The sequence below is a fragment of the Phyllosticta capitalensis genome (genome assembly GCF_038381095.1).
Source record: "Phyllosticta capitalensis strain CBS 128856 chromosome Unknown BKA78scaffold_14, whole genome shotgun sequence".
Classification (NCBI taxonomy): domain Eukaryota; kingdom Fungi; phylum Ascomycota; class Dothideomycetes; order Botryosphaeriales; family Phyllostictaceae; genus Phyllosticta; species Phyllosticta capitalensis.
Window position 1 is genome coordinate 406,100 of NW_027117452.1, and position 25,842 is coordinate 431,941.

The 25,842-nt window shown below is 50.7% G+C and overlaps 11 protein-coding genes across 11 annotated transcripts; 8 read left to right on the top strand and 3 right to left on the bottom strand.

Moving 5' to 3' along the window:
• Window positions 1–2,658: 2,658 nt before the first annotated feature.
• BKA78DRAFT_300774 (uncharacterized protein) lies at window positions 2,659–3,263 on the top strand (the record flags this gene model as incomplete). Its single annotated transcript, XM_066887280.1, has 3 exons — window positions 2,659–2,875; window positions 2,919–3,206; window positions 3,256–3,263. 3 exons carry the CDS (start codon window positions 2,659–2,661, stop codon window positions 3,261–3,263), a joined length of 513 nt encoding a protein of 170 aa, XP_066738293.1.
• Window positions 3,264–7,163: 3,900 nt separating this feature from the next.
• BKA78DRAFT_300775 (uncharacterized protein) lies at window positions 7,164–7,845 on the top strand (the record flags this gene model as incomplete). Its single annotated transcript, XM_066887281.1, has 3 exons — window positions 7,164–7,227; window positions 7,284–7,533; window positions 7,608–7,845. 3 exons carry the CDS (start codon window positions 7,164–7,166, stop codon window positions 7,843–7,845), a joined length of 552 nt encoding a protein of 183 aa, XP_066738294.1.
• A 761-nt stretch (window positions 7,846–8,606) lies between these two features.
• Window positions 8,607–10,115, bottom strand: BKA78DRAFT_300776 (uncharacterized protein; the record flags this gene model as incomplete). The annotated part of the gene is made up of 1 exon (XM_066887282.1): window positions 8,607–10,115. One exon carries the CDS (start codon window positions 10,113–10,115, stop codon window positions 8,607–8,609), a length of 1,509 nt encoding a protein of 502 aa, XP_066738295.1.
• A 2,268-nt stretch (window positions 10,116–12,383) lies between these two features.
• Window positions 12,384–13,327, bottom strand: BKA78DRAFT_300778 (uncharacterized protein; the record flags this gene model as incomplete). Its single annotated transcript, XM_066887283.1, has 2 exons — window positions 12,384–12,881; window positions 12,929–13,327. The coding sequence occupies 2 exons, from the start codon at window positions 13,325–13,327 to the stop codon at window positions 12,384–12,386; spliced, it is 897 nt and encodes a 298-aa protein (XP_066738296.1).
• A 1,410-nt stretch (window positions 13,328–14,737) lies between these two features.
• On the bottom strand, window positions 14,738–15,893 carry BKA78DRAFT_357925 (uncharacterized protein; the record flags this gene model as incomplete). Its single annotated transcript, XM_066892322.1, has 3 exons — window positions 14,738–15,082; window positions 15,156–15,618; window positions 15,676–15,893. The coding sequence occupies 3 exons, from the start codon at window positions 15,891–15,893 to the stop codon at window positions 14,738–14,740; spliced, it is 1,026 nt and encodes a 341-aa protein (XP_066738297.1).
• A 1,162-nt stretch (window positions 15,894–17,055) lies between these two features.
• BKA78DRAFT_300780 (uncharacterized protein) lies at window positions 17,056–17,457 on the top strand (the record flags this gene model as incomplete). Its single annotated transcript, XM_066887284.1, has 1 exon — window positions 17,056–17,457. The coding sequence occupies one exon, from the start codon at window positions 17,056–17,058 to the stop codon at window positions 17,455–17,457; it is 402 nt and encodes a 133-aa protein (XP_066738298.1).
• Window positions 17,458–19,683: 2,226 nt separating this feature from the next.
• On the top strand, window positions 19,684–20,058 carry BKA78DRAFT_357927 (uncharacterized protein; the record flags this gene model as incomplete). The annotated part of the gene is made up of 2 exons (XM_066892323.1): window positions 19,684–19,694; window positions 19,746–20,058. The coding sequence occupies 2 exons, from the start codon at window positions 19,684–19,686 to the stop codon at window positions 20,056–20,058; spliced, it is 324 nt and encodes a 107-aa protein (XP_066738299.1).
• Window positions 20,059–20,107: 49 nt separating this feature from the next.
• Window positions 20,108–20,536, top strand: BKA78DRAFT_357928 (uncharacterized protein; the record flags this gene model as incomplete). The annotated part of the gene is made up of 3 exons (XM_066892324.1): window positions 20,108–20,277; window positions 20,330–20,422; window positions 20,470–20,536. The coding sequence occupies 3 exons, from the start codon at window positions 20,108–20,110 to the stop codon at window positions 20,534–20,536; spliced, it is 330 nt and encodes a 109-aa protein (XP_066738300.1).
• Window positions 20,537–20,673: 137 nt separating this feature from the next.
• Window positions 20,674–21,620, top strand: BKA78DRAFT_357929 (uncharacterized protein; the record flags this gene model as incomplete). Its single annotated transcript, XM_066892325.1, has 5 exons — window positions 20,674–20,708; window positions 20,760–20,960; window positions 21,013–21,048; window positions 21,271–21,354; window positions 21,413–21,620. 5 exons carry the CDS (start codon window positions 20,674–20,676, stop codon window positions 21,618–21,620), a joined length of 564 nt encoding a protein of 187 aa, XP_066738301.1.
• A 1,493-nt stretch (window positions 21,621–23,113) lies between these two features.
• Window positions 23,114–24,268, top strand: BKA78DRAFT_364071 (uncharacterized protein; the record flags this gene model as incomplete). Its single annotated transcript, XM_066892508.1, has 3 exons — window positions 23,114–23,236; window positions 23,286–23,752; window positions 23,790–24,268. 3 exons carry the CDS (start codon window positions 23,114–23,116, stop codon window positions 24,157–24,159), a joined length of 960 nt encoding a protein of 319 aa, XP_066738302.1. The 3' UTR covers window positions 24,160–24,268.
• An 820-nt stretch (window positions 24,269–25,088) lies between these two features.
• On the top strand, window positions 25,089–25,784 carry BKA78DRAFT_300783 (uncharacterized protein; the record flags this gene model as incomplete). The annotated part of the gene is made up of 1 exon (XM_066887285.1): window positions 25,089–25,784. One exon carries the CDS (start codon window positions 25,089–25,091, stop codon window positions 25,782–25,784), a length of 696 nt encoding a protein of 231 aa, XP_066738303.1.
• Between the last annotated feature and the right edge of the window lie 58 nt (window positions 25,785–25,842).

Below are 25,842 nucleotides of genomic sequence, written 5' to 3' on the forward strand. Positions count from 1 at the left end.
TATTCTGTCTGATGTTGAATGATCCTAAGGATGTCTAAACAAACACCGGTTGTGTATGTAAGGAGTGATTAGAAGCGTTAACACCGCAAGACTCACATCTTGACTTTTTGATCGAAGGAAACTGGCCCTCCCTGGAACACCAGGCAGCGGTAGGCAACACTTTTTGCGTAGCCTAGGTCAGCCGACTGTGGCTGGTTGTTTTCACGCCTCCCCTTAGCCCTTGCCGCCGTGACAGCTCCCCTGCACCAACAAACTTCCAGAATGGGCATCGCGTCGTCGGAACGGCGCGTGGATCGGGCCGATGCCTATCCGATCCGTGCTGTAGTGTCCGTTTGGTGTTGTTTCCGCGTCCCGTCTCACCTGCCTTGAGTCGTCATCAACTTGCACCTCCATTGTCCTCTCTTCCTCAACACAACAATGCACCTGACCTGTTGCCACTCGCTCCCTCCACTTGAGCATTCAGAGTGATGGCGACTCCTCAGCGGGTCTCAAGTCGAGACTCCCTCTCCGACGCGTCCGCAGCGGTGGTGGTGGTTGCATCTCCGGTACGTACCTCGACCTCCAACCCCTCAAGCCCTTCCATCGCAACCGGCCATCTTCTCGCTCGAGTATCGACTGACGGCTTTGCAAAAGGACGCCACACGCGTTGTCGACGGGTATTCTGCGATCGGGTCTCAACACGGTCGAGTTGGCCCGCCGGCGACGAGCTCACGGCAAACTACAAACGCAGTCCGGCAGCTTGCACTTCATGGCTCCTCAAAGGAAGCGATACTTTCCTGAGCACTTCTATCTGCGGATGACCAAAAAAGGTATTTGGCACTCTTTCCCCTCTCACCGACCCATTCATCTTGTTTGGCACATTCCAAAATCCCCTGCATCTAGAACTCGCACTGCCCCAGCGCCGGCAGCCTCAATTAGACCACATCTGACAGACTGAGGACAGTGCCGATCAATCGCAGATGCGCCCGTCGCTGGCGACAAAATCGCCGTGGTTGAGCGATCGAACCTGGCTGTGGCACACCACGCCCGCGATGCTGCGAGGCTCCCGGGGGAAACCAAGCACTTCCAGCTGGACCATCAATGATGCTGCGGAGGCTCCCAGATCAAGTCTGCCTGGTAGCTGCCGGTGACAAAGTTTCGAGCCCGCGAAAAGCGTCGTCTAGTCCTCTCAAGCCAGGAAGAGCCACAACTTCCAGCGGCAGTCCTTGAACCCACATTGCCGGCTTCGAGGCTTTGCGCCTCATGTGGCTGCATCAGTTGACAGGCACTTTCAAAAGAGTCACTTCGGACGGAGCGACCCTCTGCTTCTCGCATCCCTTTGCATCGGGAACTTTCTCGTCGCTTCTCATGCTCTCGCTCTTCGCCTGATCGACTCTTGAGCTTCTTTTGTCTGTAAAAAGGGCACAGAGAGCCGACTTCAGCAATTCTCCGCTTTGGTGGTGCACTTTTCGCTCTGTAAGTTCACTCATTCCAACCTGAAATTTGCAGAGCCGTCCCTGACTGTTGAATCATCTCAGGCTTTTACCCTCTACTCTTCCAACCGCCCTGTCTCCTTCGCGTCTCCGCTTCACTTCACGCCGGCTGGCAACAACGACAGCGGCAAGCTTGAGCAACTCTTTGTCGCCGGGAGTCTGCACACGAGAGTATTACTACCACTCTCAACAGGGCGGAGAAGATCTATTCCACAAAAGCATGGCGAGGAAGTTACACTTGCGGGTCGACCCAATCGAGCAGAAATAGCCGGTCGTTACGCGTTGCTTTTGCCGAGCAAACCCATCGACATTTCCAACATTGGCATCGCTGGCTCTGCGATCGCGTTGTGGGGCAAAGAGCCTAGCGTCAATCGCCCTCTCATGTCGTCGCTCGGCCTTCTCCTCTTCCAGCACTTCATTTTACATATAGGCCATCGGTCAACCTCCTCGCCGTGCCAGCTACGCTGACTCGGTCTCTGACGACTTTGTCGCTCTCAACTGCATTCACCGGGACGCTGAAAGCTCCAATGCTACGCCACGAGGAAGTCAGCATCCGACGAGCTGGGGGACGAGGTTGAGACGATCCCCAGAGAAGACACTGCCAACCTCAGCTCCCTCACGTCTTTGACGCCCTTGCGACCGTCGTTCTTTTCCGTCTTCGCTCGGCCTTCTCACTTTTCCGGCACTTAATTTTACATACAGGTCAATGGCCATCCTCCCACGCTTCGCGAACGAGGACGAGCAGTCGAGCTGGGACATGTCACTCCCACCCATAAGAATCCTAGACTTTCTTGACAAGTATGACCTACCCGCCTCCGCGCAACGTCTCGCGCCATCAAGGCATTGGTCAAGACATCATGTCCGGGTATATTCTCCCGGGTTTCATCTCCGCTCCCGGAATTAACACCTGGGAGTACCTTGCGTTTGACTCGATCGAGAAGCAAGTTAACTGAATCCGCTTCGCCATGGAGAGGAAATTTACTCGGGGTCTGAATGCTCTCCACCTGGACCCAATCAACGCTGGCGCGCTCCTGAGCCTGCATTGGTGCGGTGTTACAATTGGCAGCGCTTCGTCAGAGGCTGAACCATTCTGGTCCGACTTGATTTGGCTCAAAGTGAAACTGTTCAACCCCCTTCCGCACCTGCGCCACACGAATCGAGTCGACTTCCTCAAGCTTCTTCACGAATGTGGCTCAAGATCAGGTTTTTCAGCCCTTTTGAGTACATTGGCCACCTTAAGGGCTACTTCAAGCTCTGGCAGGAAGATGTCACCGAGATTGCCAAGTCAGGCCGTCGCTTCGAGCTCATCAATCACCTGATGTCAGAGAGAGAGGTCCCCTACATGTCGCTCGACTTCAAGAACATCATGCAAGAGACTTGGATTGGCGTCGTCTTCGGCGATGGTCGGCTTCCTCAACACTCTTCATGACGTTCTTGGCAAGCCAGTTTCCCTGCTCCAACACTTCATTTTACATATTGGCCATGGGCCATCTTCCGCATGGGATGCGCTCGTGGCGGCCAACTGCCAGAGGTTCCGCGAAGACTACCCGAACGCGGATGAGGAGCTCATGGAGTGGAGGGAGCAGCGCAGGCCCGCTGACTGGGACATGCATTACGTGTCCTTGTGGCGTGGAAGACCTTCTTCCTCACAGCTGTCCAAGAGTTCTTCAAAAGCCCTCGCGGCTCCCTTTCGAATTTCGACTTTGAAGGCTTATTTCACGCTGAACCCCCTTAGTAGGGTGATCTTATATATGTATAACTGACCAATACTGCTGCTATTTAGATTTCTAAATATAGCATCACTAATAAACTTCTTCAGTCCAGGTAATTAGATGGAATTATAAGCTTATTAGGAAATAGATCCTGTTTAGATAACTTCTTTAATAAAATTCCATATTAAATTTAATAAATTATTTAGAATCCTATTACCTAGGACTATAGCTTACTTTTTCCCTAACTAATACTACTACCTATCCTACTACTAATACTAAGATAAAGTGCAAGCATATTCTTAAGGATATTAGATTTTATACTAAGGCTAGCTTTAAGAAGCTAATACATAATAATAACTTTAATATAGAGGAGAATAAGTATACTATAGCTAAGTATAATCTACCCCTAGTTTAACTAGATTAAGGCTCTAGAGTACTTCTCTAAGATTACTTAAGAGCTATAGAAGAGTCTTTTATACTAGAACTATTATAGATATTAGATTCTATACAATTAAGTAAATCCCTTAGAGAGAGAGTTAATTATAAATCTTCTTTATACCTATTAATTAAGTATTTCTAGGCCCCTAGGACTCTTCTAGCTATTCCACTCTACCTTTTAAGTAAGTTAAGGAATATTAAAAGAGAATTAATAAGCTATCTTCTATTATTAGAAACTATAGACCTTTACCTTATTCTATAAGTATAGTAAAAAGCTCTATATATATACTAAGTTAATTAAAAAATAGTATAGCTCTATATATAGTAAGGTTATAAGGTTTAGTAACTATAAGTCTCTTTATTAAGTCTCTAAAGTCTAGGAGTACTATAGCTAGACTGTATCTAGTAATATCTCCTATTTTAATAAAGTTAAGAAAAGGTTGCAGCAAATCACGCTTTAATTAAGTTAAGAAATACTTAAAGAAAATTAACCTACTAGGTCTCTCTTAGCTAAGGCTAAGAATCTATACTAGAGTATATTACTACTACTTACTACCTCTAATATTTCTAAAGAAGGCTATGCTAAATTATACTTATCTAAAGAAAAAGCCTATTATACCTAGGTTAAAATAGCTGCTACAGCTACCTTTCCTAAGTAAAGGAATATTTAAAGAGAATTAATAAGCCTAGCCTCTTATAGCTAAGGCTAAGTGCTAAATTATATAGCTCTAAAGAAAATACCTACTATATCTAGATTAAAATAGCTGCTATAGCTATATTTTCTATCTTTAATTATAGCTACTAGGATCTAGTCCTAGCTATTAAATTTAACTTCTTTAGTATATAGAAGGATATTGTATTATCTATCTCTACTCTAGTTACTACTACCCTCTATAGTATAACTAGATGCCCTTAATATATAGTCTATTTAAGTATTAAATTTCTCTCTAGAATAATTAGATTATCTTATATAATAGTCCTCTCTAGTATGGTAGTCCTCTTTAGCTTAGTTAGATATCTTTACTATATAGTCTTCTCTAGCCCCTAGTGTTAGAGTGGAATAAGAACTACTAAGAGAATTCTTAATTAAAGCTACTACTATAGCTTAATTATATATAGGTATCTAGTTATCTTATTATCCTACTCCTAACCTGTAACTAAGGCTAACTGCTAAGACTTATAATATTAGAGTATTATATTGCTACTAGTATATAGAGCTATAGGAGCTACCTGTAGCTATAGAGGTAATAGGGGCTATTAATACCTAGTATAACTACTAGGGTAATAACTAAGTTAGGTATACTATCTCTATTATTATATTAATTAACTATAGTAAAATAATATACTATAAATAAGGAGGAAGGTAAATTTTATCTAGATCTACTACTTATAGATATTAGTAATTATGTTGTGTTCTAATTCTACTCTAGAAACTATAGTATAGTATGTAGCGCTTTTAATAGAGTACCCTTCTAGTTTTAGCTATTAAGGAGCTAAGGGTGCTAGGGTGTCTAATTATAGACTATATATATAGTTAATGCTTTAAGTATTTCTTCTAGATAGGAAAATTAGAGCTTTATTTTGCTAGAAAACTAGAATTACTAATTACCTTAATCTTATGTAGAAATTGCCTTAATATATAGTAACTTAATAACTTACTCTATGCTAAAATATCTCTTGCCTAATCTAGCCTTTAGTTTCCTATCTTACCTTAGATGCTAGTAATTTAGACTAATTTGTGTCTTATATTAGTTATAGCTGCCCTATAGTATTTAGAGGTATTAGGATAAAATAAATTCTTACTAGTCTAGTATTTATGTGCTCTTTAAAAATGGTTAACTATAGTTAGAGAGAGGATAATATTAGAGTATTATAATATACTATACTATAGTATATAGCTAAAGTATTAGACTATAGTCCTTTTTATATCTAGGATATATTATATTGTACTAAATGTGCTACTATACTATAAGAGCTAAGGGTAGGAAATTATTATATATATACCCTATATACTATCCTATAATAGTAGTAATACCCTTAGTGTCCTATACTAGCCTAGGACTATAGATAGTTAGTAGAGGTGGTAGTACCTATAGGCTCTAGGGATAGGTACTAGCTTAATAAATACTACTACTATTACCTATTACCTACATATTTTCTAATACTAGATCTACTACTTATTTACTTTCTATACTTCTTTTAATCTATCCTACCTATAGTTTCCCTATTAAGTATACTACTAGACCCTTAACTTTAACTATAGGACTATGCTACTTTAGTATATAATATCTATAAGAGGTAGGATATAAAGCTACCTACCCCTTTTATAGTACTATAAAGTGCCTAGTAAGTTTCTTCTAAGTAAGTAACTTTAATATAGGCCTAAGTTTCTTTTAAAGATTAATAGTTTATATAAGTAGGTCTAGTTTCTAGCCTACTATATCTATTAAGCTTTATCCCCTTTCTTATAGTAGTCCTATAATACCTTTAATATAGGCTACCTCTAATTATATACTTTATCTATAGATTATATTTTAGATATAAAATAAGGTAGATTAGGGGTAGGAAGTGTAGAGGGGAACTACTATACTAGGTTAGGGAGATATAAAGGGGATTTACTATAGTTTTATAAGTATTAAAGATAGTTAGGGGAGTATTAATAGCTACCTCTATTGATATTATATAGGTTATAGTTACTTTAAGATAGGGAGGGGTAGTTAGTATTAGTAGAATACTCTCTAGGAATAGTAATAGATACTATTAGGGAGTAATAGTAGTATTAAGTAGGTATAAAGGAGGACTTTAGATATATTTAGTACTTTCTTAATAGTTAGTACTTTAAGTTAATATAAGTATAGTATTGCTGCTACTATATAGGGAGTTATTATATAGGTGTATATAGATATAGAGATATAAGAGTTCTCTAGGCCTTTATAATGCTAGAAGTTGTATCTAACTATCTTAGCTCTTTTAGGATATAACTAAGCTAGTTATTATACTAGCTTATGCTAGATTAAGAGTAAGATAGGTAGTAGTAAGTAGGTAATAATAGCTAGGTAGTAATAATAATGTTATTATATATATATATATAATACCTCTATAGGTGACTGCTGCTTAATATAGCTACTAATAAAGTGTCTAATAATAAGTTATCTTATCTAATTATATATCTTCTCTCCTCTTACCTCTACTCCAATATTAATATTATCCTTACTAAGTTACCTATCCACCTCTACTTTACTTATTTTATCCTTTAATTCTACTATCCCTAGCCCCTATCCTTTAAAAATATCAGGCTGGGGGTAGCATGAAATATATAGTAGTTTAAGGAATATCTTTAACTAGTAAGTTAATACTATCTACTCTAAATAGCCTCCTTTAAGCATGTGCTAATATAACACCCTTATAGTCAATATTTACCACTCCCTTCGCCCTATGACCATCATCTAACCATCAAACATCCCATCATCATGAGCCTTGCTCTCTGCCTGTTTCTCTGCAGCTCCGCTGACGAATTCCGCAGCGCATTACTACCCAAGTAATGTTTTTACCGTTTGGGCCGGAGACAACACACATTGTGGTGGCTGGCGGGGCCAAGGACTCAAGTGAGTTTCACTCCAGACGCCTACTTCTTGACGCGTTGATACTGACTGCGGGACAGGTGGGTTCATGGCACCGTCAGACGACGACTTCCAAGCCCAGCTCAACGACGTCAGCAAAAAGATTGCATTACCCAGCTTTCTGAGGAGCCTGGCTCCGTCGCGTCTGCCGTCGCAAGCTGGCTCGGACGCCTCTGGCAGCTCCCCCAAGGATAGGGACGGCCCGGCCCATCGCTGCGCGCGCTCCTTCGCCTGTCCGCTCCACGACACACACGCCGGCAACGAGCCCGACTGTACTGGACTGAGGAGGAGGTACGTGTTGGCGCGCGCACACAGTACAAGTTGACTTTTATACTAACAAATTTGAGGACAATCTGCTCCTGAAGTCTTACACAATCATCATTGAGCTCCACCAAAAAGGAACGCGACCGCGAGGTCGCTTACTTCTTCGAAGACATTGAGAAGAACATCTTCTACTCTCCCAAAGCCTGCAAGCGCCGCTACGATGACCTTATCAGCGCCAACGCCAAGCCGCACCCCGACGTCGACAAGAATCCCCACCGTGCCCGTGACGACGCTCACGCGACTCTTGCTGTCACCAGCCCTTTGACGCCGAGAGCCTAAGCGTTTGGTTGCTGCTCGCCGCCTCCAATATTTCTGAAGAAGCCTACGCCGAATCGTGCACCTGGAGGCATTTTGAGCCGATGGCCATTCGAATACGGCCTCCGGTGTCCTCCTCCTGAGGCGTGCATGTCGCAGTGCGTGGTGGCCGTACCGAGATTGACACCGGGTAAAGCCCTTCCCTTCTGTCTTCGTCGGCCACACGTAGCCAAATGACGACTGGAACAACATGTGCCGCATCAGGAGAGGGATTGAGAGACGCCTGGTAAGCTGCCATCTCCCCCCGTCCACAACGCTCGTCTGACAACATTCTTGCAGGTCCACTTTCATCCAGCTCGCACCCGGCAATTGATAATCGCCAGATCTCGCAACCCCACTACTTGCGAGACGTACAAGTAACACCTGCTGCAGTCTTGACGGGTACTGGCTCTCCAGACAACAGATACATGGTCTGGGATGTCAGGCACTGGGAGCTCAGGGGTTTCACGCAAGGAGTTTCCGCTGCGAAGGGGAAAGATCACTTGCGGGTTGGAACACACAAGCAGTGAATGTCAGTCCAGAGTTTCAAATCGCTTTCTGCCGCTCCAGCTCAATTGCGTTCCATCTGTGATGCTCACCTTTTCCATTTGATTCGTCATGGCATTGCTGTCTGAGCTTACAAAACAGGGCAACATCCAAACTCGTGCCCTTATCCCTCGCAAGTGATGGAGCACGCCGAACAGCCAACCTCGATTCCCAAGTAATTCCTATCTTCCATGATCAAATCAAAATCCTTCGTCAATCGCCCTGCTTATCCCTCCAGCTATATCATTCATCGCCTTCGAAATCTCCTCGACACTGGCCAACTCTCCTGCCTCATCCTTGGAACCCGCCACCATTCTTTCCACGACTCGCGATGAATTCTTCAAATGTTCTATACTGACATTCACAATCTGGTAATATGCCTCAAAATACGAGACGCGCTGTGCCATGTCTGAGGAAAAGTTTCGCCTCTTTCTCTTCATGTCCAACCAACGACTCGTCCATGAAGGCACCACAGGAATGAAAAGATCTGGAACCTTGGATAACAACCATGGCTTGTCCTCCTCGAATGCGCTACAAAGCAACACATCTTGCCACGGTCGCTCCCCTAGCGGCAACTGAAGCTCTGACATAACTCTGGTGGCCTCGAGGGAGAGAGTAGCGCTTCTGGCGTAGTTATCGATGGCTTTCGCAGACGTGTTGGCTCTTTGCCAAAGGTCTTGTATCTGCTCGTCGTCTAACACCCGGGTATGGTTGAAAAGATACGCATGGACGGCCGGCTCCATCGAAGCCCTGAATTCGGCAACGGCTTTGTTCCACGCCACGATATGCATACCCAGTTCCGCCTCTGTGGAGTTCACTTTTGCCAGAACTTTCAGCCACTCCAGCTTCACGACGTCCACTTGGCGCAGCAAGTCCTGCCAGGCGCGCTTCCGCTGCGGTCGGACCCAGTCGCGGTCCAAAGCGCCTTTGTGCCACTCGATTACCTTGTTCAGCTCTTTCAGTCCCGCGTTGCCCGCCCTCATCATGTACCCGAATGGTGCCACTTCCACTGGGCTCAGCTTGCTGAACGTGGTGTGCGTAAAGTAAAAGTCGGGCGGGATGCCTTTTGGCCGCGAGGGCGTCAGAGCAACCAAAACGACGACGACGCACACCGTCAGCATCACCCAATTGAAGCATCCTTCGCTCATCTTCTTCAGCGCCCGCAACACCGGCGAGCGCCGCTTGACGCGGTGGATCCTAAATGCCGGAGGAGCCACCACCGCCGGCTGCATCGTGTACGTGGGACTGACGCTGACGAGCGACGACGACGACGCCTTGCGCGGGACCGGTTTCCACCCTATGCGCTCGACCTCGTGGACGGAGGGCGTGTCGCGGAAGCGGACCATGCGCAGCGGGATCTCCGGCAGCGTCGACACATCATCACTGTCCCAGTCCTCATACCACGGAATTTCGGGCAGCGTCGACGCGTCGTCGTCGTCCCAGTCGTCGTCCTCGTTTGGCATTTTGTACAGAGGGGGAAGCGGTATCGGGCTCGAGTTGAACGGGCGGTGTTCGACGGAGGCTGGTGTCGCGCGCAGGGGGAGTGGGTCCGACCGCGACGTTCGCACCGTTGATGGCGGGACTTCTTCTCGTTGGGTCCGCGGCCATGGGAGAGGCGGCAGCGGCGTGAGGGGGTCTGTGTTGTATGGTCTGGGCCGTACCATGCGCTGGACGGGCGTGCAAGGCGGACTGGAGGAGAGTCGGCGCATCGTGGCGCGTGTGCGGCGGCGCTGATGCGGGAGGCGTGAATGCCGTCGGCTCTCGGTCGCGATGTGATGGGCAACGCAAGTCGTCGTGCGATGCTTGACAGACGGGGGAGAAGGATCTGGGGCTCTCCATGGTGATGGCGTGGAGAAGTATTGTCAAAATGTTCGCTGGCATTGCTGGATGCGGCAGGCTTGCAGCGGTTGAACAATGCGAAAGCGGCCGAATGCGTCGCTCCTGTGAAACAGTTGGAGTATGGGGACAAAGGGATTGCACAGCGTGGAAAGTGTTGAACTGGCAGGGTTTGTTTGGTCGGCCGACTTGACCATTTCTTTGTTCGACTCTCTTTGCCCCACCACAGGAGACGCCGGCGAGACACCCAAACGAAAAAGGAAACGAAAATTTCCCAGCTATGGAGCATCCTCTTGTCAACCTGGGGAAATCGGTCAGCCAGTCGCGTAGTCGGTCAATCGCGTAGTCAGTTGCGCGCCAGTCAGTCACGCAGCCAGTCGCGCAAACAATGGCCGTGTAGTCAGTTATTGCGCAACTGCCTGCGCATTCCGTTGGTCAGTCTCGTAAGCAGTCTCGGAAACAGTCACTGGGTAGGCAATTATACTGGACTGCCTCGTATGGAGTCATGGAAAACTAACTGAACCCGGTGGATTGGGCATTTGCCTGTAAAGGGGTCACCATTCGAAAAGCTCTCTACAACAACTCAATGTTTTCCACGATGCGGCAGGGACAGACATGACAGCCGTATACGACACGCCCGATGATGCGCTGATCTTTGACAAGAACACAAAGACCGTCCCTCTTTGTCTGTCGGTACTCGAGCCCAGGAATTCTGTACAGATGGGTGTCGCACATCTCTTTGATGGGTCTGTACAGTCCAGCTCGAAACAAAGACTCCTTCTTGCAACCTCCACAACGCACGACAATCAGCATAGACCTCCCTCAGTGGACTTCCGGGATGGACTGGAAGTCTTGAGTGAGGACCGCAAGGCGGTAGCTGCGAATGGATTCTATGGTCTTTCAGGTTCTTCTAGCCATTGCGAGTTCAGTAATTTGGTAGCAGCGCAAGCCTGCCCTTGGACTGGGCCGCAATTCTGCATTCTCTCAATGTCTTGAATCGCCACATCAGTCAGATGGACAACGGTAACTTCAGAGTCCCATTTTCATCATTAGGTGATTTCACTCACATGGCACAGCACATATCTCCTGATTGCCTGAATATGTTTCAATAGTTATGAATTGCGTCCTATTTACTTTTTTGGCGCATGTCTGCCGACTAGCCTCAAGCACCATGACCAAATTCACTTCTTCCATTCTCCTTCTAACCTCCCGAACAGTCCGGGGACCATATTAGCTGGTGCTGTTTCAAGAGACATGTGATGTTGTAATGCTGATCAACCGGCATGCGCTCGTAGGCGTTGGCAACAACTACATCGGACCGGTACCAGTCCCGCCACTGGAACTTCCGTCCGGCCGCAAGAGTTGTCAGGCTTCCAAGATTCTGCATCCTGACGTGAACTTGTTGCATATCTGGAACTATTTAGCAACCACATGAATCCTGTGTGTTCATTGCTTACATCGAAAAAATCCGCCGGCTCGGTCGCTGACACCTCGAAAACGATTTGCAAACTTTTGACGTGTGGTAACCCAGGAAAAGTCTCGTTGGGTTCTCTGTTCGCGTGCAATTGATCTCCAAATTTTGAATGGAGTCCCTGAGCGATATAGTTCACAGAAGCTTAAAAACATCAGCCAATTTCCTGCCATGGCGATGTTCCAGTCGAAAGGTCAATAGCGTGTAGGGACACCACGTTTGGGAAGAGTTCAAAAAGGAACCTGAAACTTCGGTCGATTGTAAGCTCAATGACCGTTGGTAGGAGACCAAGCCCCCTGGCGGCAAGGGAGTGTTTGATAATTGATCAGTGTGAAAGGCCGAGGCGGGTCAAAGAGACTTTTCGAAGGTAGGTCGGGGCTGTAAGTGCTGAGTGCATAAACGCTGCGGATCGCTCAACTGTTTCGACTTTGCAGGCGCGATGGATTGAGCCAACGAAAGACAATGACCTTTGGAGACTGTCAGCAAAATGGAAACATGAAATGCGATTGACCCACTGACATTGTCTTCGAGAGCCAGTCGGGAGTTTTGGAACCACCTTCTGCAAAGACCTCACTTTCGTTGAGATCTTCGTGTACATCAAAGTGGTCCAGCCTTCGGATCACACCTCGGTGCATCAGGTCGAAGCATGCCTTGTTGAGAATACGACACGTTATAGACAGGTTGGACAGAGTGGTTGGTCTGGCATCGCGTCATCCTCCGACTCCTCTTCACCACTGCAGCAACTCTTGTCATCCAAGAGCTTGGACAGACGAGCTTTGGCCTTTTCGTGGCCGGCCGTGTTGGCAAGCTGCTTATACTGGCGGTTGGTTGGATAGTCGCTGTTCTCACGAGCGTCCTCTTGGCTCGAGCTGCAATCGCAATTCTGGGTCTCGTCGTTGAAGAGGCAGTTGGAGCAACTATCTCCGAAGAAGCCAGGGATTGCCCTACAGCTGATGAAGGGGCGGCCCTCTGAACCGGCGTTGCAGCAGCGGGCGCAGAGGACGCGCTGATGGATACCAGCCTGATGAAGAAGACCAGCGCTTCCATAGGAGCTTCGGCCGCCCATCTCGTTCTCATCAAACTTCTTGGTCGTCACAATGTACGTGCGCTTGTGGGGGTATTTGAGCATATGATCGCGCCTTTCGTTGATCTGCGCTTTGCCAGTTTGCTACAAATTTCAGCTGGTGTCAACTCAATCATTCAATGACTACTCACCTTTGCGAGGCGCTTGTAGTCCTCATCGCACTCAACGAGCTTCGCGCTGCTCGGGATGGGTGGCAGCCAGCGCGCAACACGCTCGGCGCGATCTTCCGGCATCATGGGTCCATCGTGGGCAACCATTCCTGGGCGGTTGATCGGCTGGGTCTGACGGCCGGAGCGCCGGGGGTCAACGGCTTCTTCGGGCTCGGGCTCAATATGGTCGGGTTGCGCCGCAGGACTGGAGCTCTGAGAGCTGTTCGATCCAGGAGGAGGTGCTGTGGACGCGGGATTCGACTGAGGTGCGCAGGAACAGAAGCCGGATGTGTAGTCTTTTGAGCATCTTGGCGCCAGCAAAAATCTTGCGTGCCATCTTGATGGCCTGTTGGACAGGCATGGTTTCGATTCATGGTACATTGGAATCCTCAGCACGAGTCTTGATCGCGAAGGATCTTTATAGGTGTGTTCGCAAGAAGGGGACGCTTTCACCTCCGTGCTGAATCTACCACAGCTTATATACTGCGAGCTCTTTCTGCGTAAAGTAGTGTCCTCCACATCGACGATGATTTTGCGACAAAGAGGCTGATCACATGCATCTCTGATCTTCTTGCTCGGCTAGTAAGAGTGCGTCTGCATTTTGTACAGTTCCTCTAGCGACGTTGGCATTGAAAGAATGATCTCAGGCGGGGCTCGGTGTCGTTTACGCCTTCGCGTGCGACACAAGCAATGCTGTACTCCTCAAGGCCTGGAAGTCCCCTACCCGCTAGTGATGCCCTGCAGCTCGCCCACGAGCTTCAATCTTCTGATACTTGTCATTAATGAAAGATGACTGAGCATGCGGGAAAGTGTGCAGTTAATCTCAGAGTATTTGAGGTCCTTCAGCTCAGCCGCGCGATGCAGGAGATCGTGCAGCAAGCGAGATGCGGGCCCTGCTGCTGGAAAACCAACCCTTGCAAGAGACGTTACGCTGTCGCAGCATTCCAAAAGGAAGCTAGTCGAACAATGAAATGTAAGGTCCTTCACAGAAGGAGGCTTCAATTTCCCCTGAGTCCTGTAGAATCTTCGAAATTTTAGCACGTAACGCCGTTGGGCAGGACGGCGGAGATCTTCGACAGGTGGTTGGTAATGGAAAGCACACAGTTCAGTAGCCTGCCCATATTTGCGATCATGGGAGCGTTCCTGTGGCTGCTGGGTTGATGTTTCACAGCGAAGGAAACGAAGAATGTGCAGCGAACAAAAGTGGTAGTACGCCGATATAGTAAATCGCCGACAATGACTTTATGGGTCGGCCGCCATCCTCGATAGAGAAGTGCCGATCAGGATGCCTGATTTGAGATCTACCCCTACACTATCGTCGACGGCGCTAACTAGGGGAGTGAAGAAGCTTTGCGGAAGAAAGAATTCCATTGGTGAGCTTCATGGCCCTTTGAATGGTGACCATATCCACTCTAGGCGCCATGGCATCTTGGGATCGAGTGGTGATTGCAAGAGACCTTTGGGGAGATGTCAGCAACTTGAAAACCTCGTTACTGCTGTGACCCATTCCTGATTTTTGTTGTCATGTACGGGATCTCATCATTCACGATCTCTGAACTGTAAGTGCTCGACACAAAGAGGTTCGAATGCTTTTTTGGGCTATTGTGTCTTCAATATCAATGATAACGCCGCGGAACCTCCATTCTCCTCAATCTAAACATAAATCTGCTGACAGCTATACGTTAAAATAGAGAACGTGGATTTACAATAAAAATATTATTCCTCTCAATCAGAACCAGAATGACTACAAGAAGATGTGTGGCTCCAGAAAATTCGTAGATGTTGCCATGATCAGGGCGGGCCTTCGTGTGAAGGGACCCATTCTCGATGATCCAATCTAGGCAACGTCAGGCGCTTGATGGGGCCCAAGTAATTTGCAGAGTTGCTGTTACGACGCTGACAATGGAAGGAAGAGACAAGCCGTGGCTCAGCGTCGCTCACGCTAACGCGCGTGATGCAAGCAATGCTGAAGTCTTGGAGATTCAGCAGGCGTTCAAAGAAGTAGTCTGACCATCCTTCCACGACAATGTCGTAACGGAACAGCTTCCAGCAGTCCGATTGACCATGGGCTGGTCCTGCCATGACGAGTGTGAGGCCCCTAAGGTGTGGAGTCTTTTCCTTCAGTTCGAATACAACCTAGAGTCGATGTTAGCAAAAGCTCTCATCGCTGCATCACTTGGCAATTGCGTCTCGGGAAGGTATCACTGACGTCAAAAAGGCCGACAATGGCCCTCGGAGGAAGGTCAAGAACAAGCTTAAGAGTTTGCAAATGGGGGATGTGGGGGAGAATGTTGATGAGCATGAGAGGGAGCTGGTCAATCTCCAAAGTATGGAGATTTCCGAGTGTCGAAGCCATCTCCATCGCATGGCGAGGGCCGCGCAGATGTCCTCCTGTTGTTGTGAAGCCAACCGCGGCCAAAGTGTGAGCATTGCGGCAGTGTTTGATGAACGAGCAGGCGGTCGGGTTCACCAAAAGTTCTTCGACAAAGTGGAGGCTGCTGTGGACGGGGGATTCGACCGAGGTGCGCGAGAACGGCAGTCGGATGTGTAGCTTTTTGAGCATCTTCGCGCCAGCAAGAATCTTGCAAGCCATCTTCATGGCTCGTTGCACAGTGACATTGTCGATCTTGGGAGCATTGGAATCCTCCCCGCGAGTTTTAATTGCGAAGGATCTGTGGAGATGTGTTAACAAGATGAGAAGCTTGACATTATTGAGAATGCCGTCTGACCTTGCTTTTGCCACCATCGAGGGAGGGGCCGCCCGCATCTCTGCGCTGAAGGTACTTGCACTGAAGTAGTGGGAATGTTTTCCCGATCCAACCGTGTCTTCGACATCGATGATAACGCCACGGAAAAGCAGTCTCAGACAGGCATCTCTCATCGTCTTGCTTGTAAGAGACAGGTTGAGGAGAGCACTTTTGCCGTGTTCGTGAGTCACGGGAGACATCGTTCCGACCCATCCGACAACATTCAGAAGCATTTCTGTCGGGAGCGTCTCGATTGTGATGGGATCTGTCGTCGCCAAGTTGTCAAGAGTGTTGTGAGGGTGGGAGGGACTTCGACGTCCTCGATTTGTCGGGGAACCAAAGCTTGACGAAGGCATCATGGAGCAGGGTTGCTGAAGTAAAATTGTGTGATGAATCAAACGTGGGCCGATCAGGTTTTGATGTGGCCAGCGATCAGAGTTGGAAGGCGGCGCGCAGAAAGTTTTGTTTTGGCGCGACAAGCCCGCGAGAAGTAGGGCCCGCCGGCACCGAGCCACCTTCCACCCCCATCCGGCTGGCGCACGTGACAGCCTTCCCCATGCTTAGTACATGCATTCTTTTTTGCCAGACTGAAAGCTGCATGTCGCTCCCTACGTGTGCCTTTGATCGAACACAAACAGAGGGCTGCCTTCACATGATTTGACCATGCGAATCAATATACTCAGCTTGAAGCCTATTCAGCCGCTTTCACTGCAGTTCAAAGCACTTACTTATACTTCTCGCAGGGCAAGTTTCCCCCAAGGATTCTGCAAGAGATGTACAAAACACACGCATGCTCGCGTTTCCCGCCCCTGAATTACCGATTGTATTGGAGTACAGATTAGCTTTTGAACGCAAGCAAAAAGCACCTGGCCAAAACGCTGCTTCAAGACTCCTCGTGGCTGTCGCTTGCTCTCGCAACAGTCACCAATCTACCACCGTCCTCAGGGAAAAGCGGCACATTTGACATGCGAGTTAGTTGCCTGACGGCAAGCCTTCCCATATTTCTGCAAGCCGTGCACCATAGTTTGGCCAGGCGCTCATAGCGTTCCTCCAGCTTTCTATCTCGTTTGATTCCCATTCCGCTGGTTGCGACAGAAAGCAAGATGTTCATGGCAGTCCACAATCCTGAGCTCCGACGCGAGGACTGTGCTATGCCCAGCTGGCTCTTCGTCCCGGAGAGACGATAGGTGCCGAAGAAAGAAAGGGCCTTCACATTTGCAAAATCCCTCGCGCTGGACGGATGGCGTCGTTGTTAAGCATCAGAACCAACCTCCCTTTTTGCCAAAAGTGATATCGCAGCATGGCCTCCCGCCGGGAGACCGTCTGCCCTCCCATCGCATTCTATGTACCCGTCTACGGGCTATGGCCGCGATATCGCGATTCAGGATCACGAGCAGACCTTCCACTATTTCGAAGCCATCCGTACGGAGCGCGAAGTCGTTGCCCGCAACCACGAGGAGCGCTTTCAGACCTTCGTCCACCATCGAGTCCCGCGACACTGAAATCAACGAGCATGACGAGGCCGTAAAGCAGCGTGACAACGTCCGCTTACGTCTCCACACTACTGACAAGGCGCTCGAGAAGGCCGACCTGGACTTTGAAGACCTGACGCAGGAGCACGACCGCGCCGTTCATGCTCACGCAAACTGCGACTATCTCCTGGTGGCGTGCGGCATGGAGAGCGAGATTGTGTTGATGGATCGAAGAAAGGCGACAAAGACTTTGGCATTGTTGGTGGAGGTGGCGTGGCCAACTCGATTGTGACAAATTGCCTGTTCTCAGATTGATTTCCAAAGCCAGGAGGCATCGTATTAAAGTAGGTGGAAGGTCCGTATACGTTCGAATGGCCGACTGTACCCGATATATACGGATGAGATGGCGACGGAAGGAAAATACAAGGACGAGCTACCGACATGACTGGAAGATTCTGTTGTGTGGCACTCAATGGCCGACACGACATGTACCTGAGCGTTGACGACCTTACACGGCCTTTGTGCTGCCGAGAATGTGGTCATCCAGACGCCGCCCTGGCTCTTGTTAGTCGTCTGGAGCAGTGCGCAGATAACGTCGGGCGGCAAGTCGGTCGGAGTTTCGACCAGTTCTTCTGGGGTCCTAGGAAGTGTCTTAGAGACTGGACTTTTACTCCGCGTCCTGCATCAAGATATGCTGCGCTCAGGACTTTGGAGGCGCTGGACCATTGATGATGGCGGGCGGACAAGAATTGGGAAACTTGGGTTGATTGCCGACTTGTAAGGCGCAAGTGACTGTCGGTCGGTTTGGCGGTGTTGTGGCGGTAGAAGCTGATTCTCTCAAAGGGCAGTGGCAAGTAGTCGCAACCACCCGACAAGACCGAGCGCTCCCATCCGTATCATCACCAAAGCGTATTTCCCGCAACCATACCAGCACATTGCCAGCTTGCTCCCCTGCTCGCGCTCGCGTCTCACCGGCATTCCTCGAATCCGACCTCTTTTCCTTGTGAGAGCTCTCACTGAACAATTCGGCCCCCCACGGGTCTGTCTGAGCCGAGCAACCACTGACGACCAGACGAATACCAGCTCTCCCAAAGTACCTGCAAGCTTCCGCGCCGTCTCCACACTCATCTCCATCAAGGTAAGTGTCCAGCCCCCCTTCGAAGGCCAATTCTGACCAGACAGCAATATGGAGTGGAAAGTTCCCGATGGGCTCATCGTGCCTCTCGCCTTTGGGGGCGCCTACGTCTTGTCGTTGTGGCTGATCGTAGTCTTGTACCGCCGCTTCAGGACGTTCTTCGGTGAGGACGTCATTGAACTGCCTCGTTGGCTCGACAGAATCGTTCCGGAGTAAGGACGGGAATGGGAGTCCCATGCAATGGGACTAAGGCTTTGGGCGTGAGGGACCAGGTTAAGGGCGCAGGGCTGTTTCTTTCCTTTGCGACCCCCGGAAATGAAGATTGTTTGCCATGATATGCTACCGATGGGATAGTTCAACTTTGTACGATAATGACCAAAAACATGGAGTGCAACTCCCTCAGACCATGAGTGACGTCACTAAAGCACTTTGGTGAGGCACGAAGCTATCTGCTCCGGAACCATTGTAGTCAGGGGAAGGCTCCAAGTGACCGTTTGACCCTGTGAAGGCAGTGCATGGCAATCGCCGACCAACAGCCCAATCGCCTGCCCAAAAGCCCAAGGGGTCATGTGAAGACATCGAAGAGCCTGACTAACACTCAGCAAGTGTTTAAAAGTCCCCTGCCCCTGCCTGTCGCCAGAGCCCATCCCAAACCGCGACCCGGCGCAACGATGTTCCACCAAAGTGAATGTTAAGCGAGCGCTCGGGCCACAATCGCTCGATATCGACCTCATCCGATCCGATGCGCCCTCGACTTTTCCATCAAACTTTCACCTCCTCAAAAATACAACAAAAACAACGCGCCACATGCGGCCTGACCTCCTCTTCCTCGTTTGAAAAAGGCGCTGCGGAGAGCGGCGCCAACAGCGCATCTACGCTGCTCAGGTATGTCTTCAAATCGAAAGTCCTCATGCTGTGGTGGTCAATCATCCGGCAGAAGTGGTTCTTGCTCAGCAATCAACTGACCCGCTGCAGAGGCAACCCAGACTCTGCGACAGCGACGGTGCTGTCGACGGCAGGCGTCGGTCTGCCTCGCGTCAAGGCGCGGCAGTCAATCCTCGCGGTCGTGCGCCCTCAGCTGCCAGCATCTTCCACCTTATGCAGCATCAATATACCTGGAAGCCGAGGCCGGCGGAGAATAACCTCCTGGCTTGAACGCCAACTGCGTGAGTCGAGCCCATCCATCCTGCATCCGCCTGACTGACAGCTTTCAGACTCTGCCGGCTTCGGCCGCGTCCGCGCGGGGACGCGCACTGGGAACAACACCACGTCGGAGGCAGCCATCCTCGTTGACCCCTACCGCTGTCGGATCTGTAGCGGCCAATATAGTCCCGCTATACTGCGGCCTCATTTCTTTGATTGCTCACTTTTTGATCATCCTTCATGGTGGTCGGGTACGTCATCTGCTGCCTGCGACAAAGAAATATTGCTGACTTGGATGATAGCCACAACAAGGCCGATTGCACCAACCCAAGGGTGTTCCGCGGCGAGTGCCGCAAGTGCCAGCAGACTTGCTTTGTTGGTTCTTCTTTGGACCTTGTTGACACTTGGGTCACCCCGCTCTTCCTCCAAGGCCGCTGGACTTCTGACGCCCAATCCACGTGGGCCCAAACGCCTCGGAAACTCACCAAGTCCGACTTCTCGCATGTCGACTACGCGCCAAAGGAGATGGATTCTCATTCCTGGCCTTTCCTTCTGGGGATCCGCATGCCCTTCACTGGAAGAGACATGACATGCGATACTGGCCTCTGCGGCTGAGAGGTCCACTCCTCAGTCTCTGCCCAGGTTCGACCGTCTGTTATGGGCTATGAGCCGTTTCTACGGTGACGAGGGAGGTGACTGCTGGGCGAACTGCAAGGCGAAGGGACTGTTGGTCGACGATCAGATCATGATTGTCGCCAATATCCTTTGGTGGGTCAACATTGCCCTCGAAGATTTCGCCATCGTGGTGTATGGTGGCTTCAACAATGCCCAGTTGTCAGATGCCTTGCGCATCGAATTCCGGCCCGGTGGTTCATTAGAGCCACAGGCATACTCGTGGTATCTTGCCTGGGAGTTCCCTCGGGAGAGTTCTTCTCTTCTTTGACGTCATCAATGGTGGCGAAGATGTCGAGTGCCGCAAGTAAGTCACCCCAATCCCATTTTCGAACGTCCACTGACTGTGACAAGCTGCAAGGAGTTGGGCCACTTCGCCCGCGACTGCCCAGAGAAGAAGCAGCCCGCTGAAGAGTCATGACGCGCCGGCCCACGGGGCTCAGGCGTTTGAGCGCCTCAAGGTTATTGGCATCGAAAAAATGCTTCATCAAAGCATCCTGCCTCGTCAGCCTCCCGGTCCCGCCCTTCCGAAGAGAAAGGTCCGTCATAGCGATGAAGATGACGGGCGAGTGCTTCAACTGCAGCGAAGTTGGGTAAGCTATCACTGCTCCGGCCAGTGATGCACATTCTGACCTTGATGGAAGACACAACAAGGCCGATTATGTCTCGTGGGCCATGCCTTCACGCTCCTGCCTGGATGCTCCCAAATGCACGTCAGTGCTCCCTTTTAGGTATAGCGCTATTTGGGGCCGTGATGGCAGCCGCAAGGCGATGGGCCACTTTGCCCACGACTACCCGGAGGAGAAGCAGATGACGGGCGAGTGTTTCAACTACGGCGAGGTTGGGTAAGCTACCACTGCTCCGGCCGATGATACACATTACTAACCTTGATGAAAGATACAACAAGGCTGGTGGTGTCCTGTCTCTCTTCCCGTTTGCTTCAACCTCCTGGAAACCTACTTTTCTCCGAACCTTTCGCTCGGATCTGGGACCGTTCACTTCTGCCTGCTTTCTCTTTTCACGCGGATCTGCTGGCTAGCCGGCTGGTTCACCCTAAATATTCGCGGGCTTCTCCACTTTCACTGTGGCGATTCGCGTCATCCAAGAAGAGAAAGACTTTGCCGGTTTCTTTTCAACGACGCATCCACTACGCAGGTCCGAGCAGATGGGCCACTTCGCCCGCGACTGCCCGGAGGAGAAGCAGATGACGGGCAAGTGCTTCAACTGCGGCGAGGTTTGGTAAGCTACCGCTGCTCCAGTCAATGATGCACATTACTAATCTTCATGATAGACACAGCAAGGCCGATTGCACCAACCCGAGGGTGTTCCGCGGCGAGTGCCGTCACTGTAAGCAGGAGGGCCACCCAGCTGCCGAGTGTCCCGACAAGCCTGCTGCGCTCTGCAGGAACTGCAAGCAGGAGGGCCATGACGTTCTTTCGGAAAACATATGCACGATCAGTCCCAAGAACAAGGGCAAGATCCTCGTTCATGAAGTCGGTCATTGATTAAGTAGGTCATTTGTGCATTTCTCCAATGCCTCTTGGACCCAGCTGACAAAACATTCAGGTATTCTCTGCCGAGTGCGAATTCATTCTGATCCGGGATATGAGAGGGTGCTACCTGGAGCTTTACTGTTGCGACAGGTGTGGCAACTCCCAGAACCCTTCGATCCCTGTGAGAAGAAGACCTTCGACCGACGCTGCTACCCCTTCCACTGCCAACACGGAGACGAAGCGCAACCAAGTCCATGAGGACTTCAGCGGGACGGACAATGCCTGTCGAATGTGGTACAATCGCAAGCTTCGAAAGATATCGGGGTTTGACGAGCGCAAAACGCCATTACAACGGATACGACCAGCAGTTGGGTCTGCCAGCAGGCAGGCCACAGCACCGCTGACTGGGAGAACGCCCACTCCATCGCTCTGCTCTAGGAGCTTGTCCGGTTTTCCATCTGCATGGCAGCGTCGCCACCTGCGCTCTGCAGGAACCGCGAGCAGGCGGGCCACACCGCCGCTGACTGCGAGAACGACCGTTCCACTGTCTTTCTTATTTCGGTCTTCCTGGAATTAGACGACATCATTCTGCCGCTGTCGATCCAAGGCACTTGATGGCTGCTCAGACCGTTCGACCCATCTTCACCACTTCTGCCTTGACAGCGATCAGGATCAGCAGTCTGTATGGACGAACGACCATTGTTGTTCTGCGCGGATGAAGCGGCAAGCTTGCCTGTCTTCTCTCTGCGGTTTGCGCGACGACAACATGAACGTTCACATCGATCTCCGTGGCCGGGGCTCAGACGTTCTTGCAAAGTCGAGGAGTCATTGAGGAAGAAAACCTTGACGACTTCAAGAGTCTCTGGAATCAGTGGTCCGTATGCGCGAACGACCATTGCTGTTCTGTGCCGGTGAAGCGGCAAGCTTTTTCTGTTTTCTTTCCGATGTGGACGCAAGGAGACAGATGGGAGCCTCTATGACTTTGTCGCGGGCGATGACAACATGAATGTTCACATCGCTCGTGCTGGTGGATGATTTCATGAAAAAGCCAACAAGGAAAGAAACCTTGACGACTTCAAGACTGCGTGCGAAGACATGAGAAGTTTCTGACGGCTGGCGGAGTTTGACCACTCGTCAACTCTCGCCGACCAAGGCCAGGCAGCTGGGCGCCAATCGGGAAGGTGTTCTCAAGCTGAAGTCCGACGCGGGAAACGAATAGCGGAAGAGATACACGGACAACTGGCCGTACGGCGAAGAGCACACTTGCTTCACCAACATTGCAATTTCCCCCAAACAGAGCCGCGGTGGAATCAGACGAATCATAATCCATGGTGGTGAAGGGAGATGGCTCTAGGTATGTCCAGCAATCCACAGCACGGCCACACCAAAATGCGGCATGTCCATGGACCTGACATCGTCGCCATCGACAAGAAGGAGGAGGATGGTGACGTGTTCACCATTGTCGACTTCAGCTTGTTGGGAGCGTGGTCCGAAGCGGGAAAAGAATGGCTGAAGACACACCCGGACAACTGGCCGGACGGCGAAAACCACAACTGCTTCACCGAAACTCCGACATCCAAATCATCAACATCCGACGGGATCCATCGACAAGGAACAAGTCTGGAGACGTCTTCACCATTGTCGACTTCAACTTGCTTGGACCTCGCCAACGGTTAGCCCTTTGACCTGGCCGTTCTTGACCCGGCCATGCGCGATGACAACATGAATGTCCACATCGTTGCCATCGACAGGAACTCGAAGACTGGCGACGTCTTCACCACTGTCGACTCCACCGGCACGGCAGTGCGCAGCTCGGCTCCAGCAAAAGCGTTGGACGGCGGTGCTGGACTACTCGCTCGGGCGTCAAAGAACCTGCTTCGTCAACGCACCCAAGACGATGGTGCTTCGTCGCCTCCTCCAATCTTCCAACTTGAAATTCTTCTCAGATATTCTCGGGCGGCCTCCAAAATCGACAACGCGCCAACGCGCCAGAGGGAGCGCAAGCGCATGGCCAAGTTGTCCATCAAGTGGAGGCCACGCGCCGCACGGAAGAGGAGAGCGGGAGCCAGCGTTGCTTCCACGACGCGCTCGCTGGGGAGAGCCCGATCGCCTGCGCAGGTCGCTCGCCACGCCACGGCGGACTCGTCAAGTGGGCCTTCGCTCGCTCGACGGCATCAGCAGCGCGTTGCATGCTAATGAAGCCGAGAAGACGGCCATGCCCAGGAAAGCGGACAAGGAGAAGAACCTTGACGACTTCAAGAGGACGGACCGACGGCGCCGCCGAGTCCAGCTCCACGCGACGGCAACGCTGCTCGTCGAGGCCGAGGCGGGTGGGATCAGAGATGGCACCGAAGATGAGGCTGATGCGCTGGCGGCGAGCGGCAGCGATCGACCTTCGAGCGCTCGTTCCAGTACATCTGCTCCAGCGGCGCTCTTGAAACATGCAGCGAGGAGCTCGAGCAGGAGAGGTTATCGCGAGGCTCGTCCAGCGTCACTCGACCTTCACATAAGCACAGAGTCTGGATCACCAAGCCCAGGCGAAGATAGGTAGCTAGATAGAGCCAAATCCAACAAATCGAAAACTCAGGCCGCGCGCCACTCGACTTTGTGAACTCGCATTGTAGTGCCGCTGCTGCCGCCGTCATCGACCGATCGAGATCTGCCAAAGGTATGTTAGCATTTCGTTTCGTTTCGCTCCACGCCGCGATGGGCGGGTGGACTGACCTGACCGCTCGGTTCCAGCGTGGTGGGCTGGGCTGCGCTGATCCATTGTCGACCAGAGCAGCCACAGGTTCGAGTTCGAGTCTTGGGCTGGCGTCACAATGACGGGTCTGCCGACATCTTCGTGGTGGGAGGTCAGCGTTGTGCTTTCTCCAGTAAAAGCAGCGAGCAGGAGAGGAGGAAAGGGAAAACTAACCCTTTCCAGCGCGTTGTCGCATCACCACAAGCCATGCTGACGACTCTTCACAGCCAAAGGCGATGGAGCCACGTACGTGTCGTGTCGCTTTTCGAGAGTTGATTGATTGCAAAAAGGTCTAGATACATGGAGCGGTCAGCACCGCGACGCCAGTGTTGAAGGCAAGAAAGAGAGCTGACTGCGCCGACGAGACAGAGAAAAGACGGATGGCGATGGATCAGCCACGCATGGACTGAGAGGAAAAACTAGTAACTCGCATCGCAACGCTGAGAGACAAACATGGCTGACGATAAGGAAAGGGAAAGAAAGAAAACTAACTGAAAGAGACGGGAGAGAAAAGAGACGAAGCAAGAGCGCGGGAAACAGAAGATGGCCTGGCGCGAAGAGCGACGCAGGAAAACGGCCAAGGAGAAAACGAAAAGACGAAGCAACCCTCCCATTCCACAGACGACAAAACGCAGACGTGGAGAGCCAATAGGCGAAGAAAAGTGTGCAGAAGAAGAGGACGCAGAGGCCAGGAACAGGCGCGAAGAGCACACACGACGAAAGAGGAGAGAAAAGAGATGGAAGCCACCCTCCCACCCAACAAAAAACGACGCGCAAGGCTAGAGAGCCAAAAAGCAAAGCAAGCAGACTGGAAGCAAGAGAAGGAAGCAAAGAAAAAGAAGAGAGAGCAAGGAAACGCCACCAGCACCAACTCGGCAAACAACCCTCACAGCCACGTCCAAATCCAGCACTATGACGGCCATCAGCCAATCACCAGAGCAGGCAGAGCGCGACCAACGACCACCGCCGGAGCGCGCCTGCATGGCAGCACGACGCTCGCGGCGGACGGCCAGCAAACCCTCAAGGGACCAGAAGCCAACAGAAAAGCCCACACAGCCGAGCGCGACGACAGCCAGCAGCTGCCATTGCGACTCGACGACAGCAAGACCGGCGCGGCCTGTCTGCACGGTGTGCAAGACGAGATTCACGGCGATCAAGCTGGATGTTTGTACCCGCAAGAGACCACAGGCATCGAGATGCCGGAACCCACGACCCACAAGCCGAAGCCGATGGTGGCCAGCAGCCAGTCATCCGACTCGACGACGCGCACCACTGGACCTGCGGACAGAGACGCAGTGGTGGCGAGGACCCTCAGGAGACTATGGCCAGACGAGCTGGCGTTTGACCCACGACCCACAGATTGTTCTGGAAGGATATCAGCAAGCTCGCGACGTGAAGAAGCAAGGAAGACTCAGAAGAAAGAGAGATGGTGAATGAAAGAGAGAGAGATGTCCAGCTAGCACCCAAAAGAGCAAGGAAACGGAGCTGTAG